The following is a 6,000-nucleotide window of genomic DNA, read 5'->3' on the forward strand; positions in this document are numbered from 1 at the left end:
CATCAATCTGGGTTTAATTACATTCCACTGGTAACTCAGAGCATAGGCTCATAAGCCAGGTTTCTTGGATTCTAATCACAGCTCCTGCAGTTACTAGCAGTTGATCGTTAGGCCGATGCATAACCTCTCCTAATTCTAGTTTCCTCATGTGTAAAACAAAAAACCTACTTCCTGAGTTCTTGAGAGGATATATTAGAGATAACACCTATAAGGTACTTACAACAAAATCTGGCACAAAAGAAGCACTTGCTGAATCAAACTGTTTGTTATTTTGTGTGAGGCAGAAGACGTATGTACATCCACAACACATTGAGCCAATAATTTCAGTATTTTTTATTACCACATACTCACTTTCAAACTTAGAAATTGAGCCCTGCTATACAATGAGGGTGAGAGGTTAACACGAGTCATCTTGAGCAACCGCCTTGGCTGAATTGGCCACAGTACCCTAAAGGATCTCACCCAAAGATAGTCCATATTTGCTCAGGCCACCATCAGCAGCTCTGCCCTACCCCTACCTTTGTTTCTTACAGACACCATGGTATGCACAGGCTGCTGCTCCTGCCTAGACCATATTGTAACATACCTCTTCAAGCAGCTATCACGTAGCACCAAGAAGAGGACCACACCCCTGAATCAGGAGAGCGACCGCTTTCTGCACATCATGCAGCAGCATCCAGAGATGATCCAGCAGGTAAGAAAGTGGAGGCATAGGAGGCAGTGATGGGGTGTCCCACAGAGGAGGGACCTCTGCAAGACAGGGGAGCCCACACACGATTAACATAACATCTCATCAGGTTCCTGCTGCTGAGATGAAGTCCGTGTCTTAAAGTTGCAGTGGATTTTGAGTTTGCCAGGTAATCACTGGATGTAGAAAAAACTCAGGTTCTGGATTATTATTCTTGAGTGTCACAACGACCCCTGTGCCCTGGACCTATCTCATGAGCACTATCCTCTATCCGTGAAAATTACTTTGCTCACCCACTGCTCTAAATAGAGCAAGAGTTAGCAGCATCCAGCTTTCTAAAGGCCTGCGTTCCTGTTTACAAAACAGGAACAAGAATGTAAGACAGAAGGAAATAACTGGCCACAGAGAGATCAAACCATATGCTTGCCTTTATTTTATTTGTATGTGTCTTGAAGTAACTTACAGAAATACATGCTAGATGAAAATAGATAAGGAAATCGGATCAGTAACTATTGAGATTTTAGCCAGTATTACCTTTGTCCACACTGTTCTCTAAAGAAGCAGAGAAATAAATCAGAACTCCATCACATTCACAAAATGTCATAAAACTGTCAACTCTGAGTACCTGGAAGGGATCATGCAAGGTGGTTTTGCTTACTGTAATTTTGTTACGTGACCCCATCCCATTCCCCACAAGTCGGGGTGACCTGGAAAGATCCATTTGTAAGTGAAGTAATCAAACCAATTTTAAGAATAAGAAAGGAAATGAATATCTTAGAAGAAAAGGTAACCTTGAAATATAAGACTCAGATGAAGCTTCACAAACTCTTTGTCTGATTTACCCTATACAGAAAAGGCCTTCAGCCTAATACACTCCTGTATTTGGAATCTGTCGTTTTATCTTGGGTAGCAGTACATTATGTCACTGCCTCAAATTTTCCATTTTCAGATGCTGTCCACGGTGCTGAACATCATCATCTTTGAAGACTGTAGGAACCAGTGGTCTATGTCCCGACCACTACTTGGCTTGATATTGCTTAATGAAAAGGTGAGAGAGCCGGCTCCCTGGTGCGAACCCCAGAAGCAGTGGCAACCACGCACTTGCTATCACCAAGCACTGGGAGAAATGTGTATAGAAACACCCCATGGTGGTGAAACAGGGAAAATGGGTCATTTACTGAGCATGTCCCTTTCAATTCACATTTGTGCTTTCAATATCACATAATCACTTAACTGTTAGAAGTCAGCACGTGTGGTAGCTCACAGACCCAGGATAAAGGAGTGTTTCCCCTAGGCAGTAAAAGAAACCTTTCAAGGAAATAATGTACCTGGGTATCAGAGGATCTAAAACCTAAGTTCCAGCTCTAGCTCTGCTATAAACAAGTCTTAAGATTCCGATAAAAGAAAGGTCTGGATCAGATGACCCTTTTAAAGTACTTTACAATTTAAAAATTATTTATTTTCTTACTAGGATGAAAACATATTATCCCGCAAGTGCTTGCCTGAATTTTTTTTTTAAGTGTCCAATTTTAGTAGATACTCCATTCCTCCTTAGAGAAGAACATTCTTCAACCCTGCAGATGACAGAGGGCTAATCTGCCTTCCCCTGCTTCTCTTACCTTCTGTTCCACTCCTTGCCCCACAGTATTTTTCTGACCTAAGGAACAGTATCGTGAACAGCCAGCCACCAGAGAAGCAGCAGGCCATGCACCTGTGTTTTGAGAACCTGATGGAAGGCATTGAGCGAAATCTTCTTACGAAAAACAGAGACAGGTGAGTATAGAGCGTCCTGCCTAGAAACCTCAATTGCTATTTTTCAAATCAACGAAACAGCCAGTTCCTTTAAAGTGTTTGTACATCTGTGTTTGGAGGCCATCTAAAGCAGTGCTATCCAATAGAAAAGTGAGCCATGTTAAACAGGCAAAATTCATTTTAATAATATATTTTATTTAACCCATTGTATCTAAAATACTGTATCAATGTGTAATCAATATTTTAAAATTGTGGGTTTTCACATTCTTTTTGTACTACATTTTCACAATCCTGTGTACTTTACATTTAACAGCATATGTCAGTTCATATATTTTCATCAGAAATACTTGATCCGTATTTAGATTTCATAAATTTACAGTTGACAAAGTAGGTTCCTATAATACCCAGATTGTTTCAAACATACCTAGGGATTTTCCAATAACCGCATTGTGTATCTGGGCTTTGCAATTAATTTTTAAATTTTATTTAATTTTAATTAATTTAAAATAAGGCATTTTAATTTAAAATTAAGATGCAGTTGGGGAGCTGAATGTTAAATTGTATTTAATTTGGATTCATTTTCTCAGTCACACTGGCCATAATTTAGGGGCTCGGTAGCCGTATGTGGTTATCAGCTGCCCTATTGGACAGCACAGCACTACACCACCTGGTCTTGCTGCATTAAGAAATGAGATGACTTCATTGGCTTACTGCCCTCACGTGTGAGAGCAACTTCCTACCTCTGTCAGTGAGATTTCTTTTGTGCTGCCATGAGCCCAAGGTAGCCCTCAGGGCCCCAGATTTGACCAGATCTCTAGGCCAACTTTCTCTTAGAGTCTTAAGACTGAAATTAACTGATCTTTGAAACAGAACCCATCAGTTCATACATTCTACTTCCCATGGTTTAAAAAAAAAAAAAAAAACTGTTAGGCAAATACCTCCCCCCTCCCCCACCACTCTCCTCCCCCAACCCACATGCATCCTCTCTGCAGGTTCACCCAGAACCTGTCAGCATTCCGTCGAGAAGTCAACGACTCGATGAAGAATTCCACTTATGGCGTGAATAGCAATGACATGATGAGCTGACACCTCCTTGGACTCTACCTGTACAGAGCAGCGTCCCTTGGGTTTGGCCCAGAGGGGCGAACAATTGCAAGGGAGAGGGCCTGGCTGATCCTGGCTCTTTTCTCCAGGGGTGTGGGGAAAATGGCAAAGGTCAACTAGCTACATCCCCAGGGAATAGGGGTGTGAGTGCACTCACTAGGGGGCAGGGCGCTGCTGGTTCCTGGGGGACTGGGTGGGAAGGGTGGTGGGAGGAGATAAGAGACACAAACTGAGACTCCAGCCTCTGCTCCTGGGGCCACCCAAGGGGGGAGAACCCCTAGTGTCCTGCCACAACCTGCCTTGTATAAACATGTACATTTTTTCATAACATTTTGAACAAGGTTTATATTGACTCAAGTTTAAAAACAAAAAGTGTGACTGAAAAATTTTTACAGAGTCTAGTGCACCAATGCTGATGTGAGGGGTTGTGTATGCGAGTGAAGAAAATGTGTATTCTGGTGGCCTGAAGCTTTACTGGACAAGGATGTGTGAGAGTGCAGAGATATATTTAGTGACACAGTAGAGAGGCAAAAAAAAAAAAAAAAAAAGCTAAAATTCCAAATGTATATTTTTTCGTATTGCCCTGTCCTCACCCAGAAATAATCACTTCCTGTTACTGTATTAACCCTTGTTATTAGGAACTCTAAGCCATGCCAGAACACCGTCCCTCCCCTTGGACCATATAGATTCTGCCCTGGGTCCCTAGCCCCTTGCAGTGATAAATAACTCCAGCTAAAAGTGTTTGGTGTTCTTATCTCCATCGTCTTTCCTACTTTGCTTACCCTCATCCTCAGACAGATGCCTCTTGCTTTTAAAAGTTGGATTTAACGACGTGTTGTAGGGTTCTTGGTCTCTGTGAAGGTAGAGACCAGAGAGAAGGAAGTGAACCCACTGCTCTCCTGTGGAGCAATGTGGGTGAGTCCACCAGAGGCCCTGCTGTGTGTGGCCAATAAATTTTAGTCTTCCCCAGCCCTCGAGGCAGTGTGTGTGGATGTATGCGTGTGGATATTTATATATGTACCCTGCACTCATGAATGTATGAACTGGAGGAAGTTACTACAGTGGAGGGGTTCTTAATAACAAGGTCTACCTAGCATGAAGTATTTAACATTCTCCCACCCCTTAAAAAATATACATTTTTATAAAATGAAAACCATAATAAATGTTTTGAATATTAAAAAAAGAAATAACCTACAGAGGAAAATTAATGGAGAAAGCTATTTGCCTTGTACTTTTTCCACAACTGTTGCTGCTAGTTGTACACATCTCTAGTTCAGCTCTTGCCCACAGGACACTCATCAATTAGGTTTTATTTTTATTTCTCTCCTTTACCCCCAGAAACAAGCCTGTTAATTTTTTTCCCTTCTCCTCTGGCGACTGTGTGATGAATCCTTTCTTGCGTGATCAGGTTGCGGATAGACTTGTAAGGGTGTTTGCTGCATACAGTGTAAGCATTGTGACCGCCAATAAACTTCAATGGTTTCTACTGACCTGGCTTCAGCAATCATGTCCAGTGTGCGTCCCAGGACATGTCTCACTCAAAACACGTGAATATGTGTGAAACCTTCTTTAAAAGCCCGTGAATGACAGGGGCCCCTCCACTTGATCAAATTCACTTGTTTCTCATTGCACAAAGTCTGACTCAGTTTCTTTCAAAAGTATATGATTGATATATCTCTGTCAACAAAACCAGTCACATGCTATTGTCCACAGCTATAAAGCAGAAGCCATTCTACTTTTCTGTTAGCTTTCAAATAATAACATGGCTACTAGCAGACAAGTAGTAACTGAAGAAAGCCCACTGTGTTAATATTCTTACATCAGCTTCTCTGATGTGGACTGGGTTTCATTCATTAGACTATGACAAGTTCAGGGGCAAATGTTATCCCCCTGGAATACTTTGCAGACCTCACAGGCCAGATTTATCAAACGAGGAACGCTTGTTAGCAGAGACTACTTCTAACCCCTGCACTATGTGTTCAGAGTACCTGAGTATGAGGAAATTTGATTGCCAGAAACACAGAAAAGTATTGAGATACAGACGTGTGTGTACCTTAATGCAGGTTTCCATCCCATGAGTCTCAGGCGCTAGGGTGCCATTCTTATCCGCCTTGTGTAGATGTACTACTGCCTTTGCAGTTTCAGTTTTCTGGGAACTGCTATAGCTGCCTCAGTCCTAAGTTATTTCAAAGGCAAAAAAACTATTCTGATGGCTACAAGGCAAATGGAGTTGATTCATCTTAGCTGAATTCCATCTCTAAGCCTAACAAATATTAAATGGTGAGTTTTCATTAATATGCATATACTTCTGACACATGCCCTGGAATTCTGATTCTATAGTTAGGTGACACACAATAACTTTCTCATGGATACTTGAAGAGGAGTCCCCTTTCCCCAACTGTTTTGAGATGCTGATTAATCAGCAAAACCCCAGACCTCTCCCTTCCCTGGGCAAG

At 41.8% G+C, this 6,000-nt stretch overlaps 1 protein-coding gene across 9 annotated transcripts in view; it reads left to right on the top strand.

Annotated features, from left to right (window-relative positions):
• Positions 1-5,120, top strand: part of XPO7 (exportin 7) — an 89,818-nt gene extending 84,698 nt beyond the window's left edge. For 5 of the 9 annotated variants that reach the window (XM_033227286.1, XM_033227341.1, XM_033227350.1 and 2 more), the window contains exons 25-28: positions 534-694; positions 1,638-1,736; positions 2,334-2,461; positions 4,883-5,120. In XM_033227286.1, the coding sequence (XP_033083177.1) occupies positions 534-694; positions 1,638-1,736; positions 2,334-2,461; positions 4,883-5,105 (611 nt within the window). In that variant the 3' untranslated portion in view covers positions 5,106-5,120. Of the gene's footprint in view, positions 1-533; positions 695-1,637; positions 1,737-2,333; positions 2,462-3,432 lie in introns of all 9 variants that reach the window. The other 4 variants (XM_033227294.1, XM_033227312.1, XM_033227303.1 and 1 more) reach the window with 3 other exon arrangements.
• The last annotated feature ends 880 nt before the right edge of the window (positions 5,121-6,000 follow it).

Source organism: Trachypithecus francoisi, unplaced genomic scaffold (genome assembly GCF_009764315.1).
Source record: "Trachypithecus francoisi isolate TF-2019V2 unplaced genomic scaffold, Tfra_2.0 Contig01440, whole genome shotgun sequence".
In the NCBI taxonomy this organism is placed as follows: Eukaryota; Metazoa; Chordata; class Mammalia; order Primates; family Cercopithecidae; genus Trachypithecus; species Trachypithecus francoisi.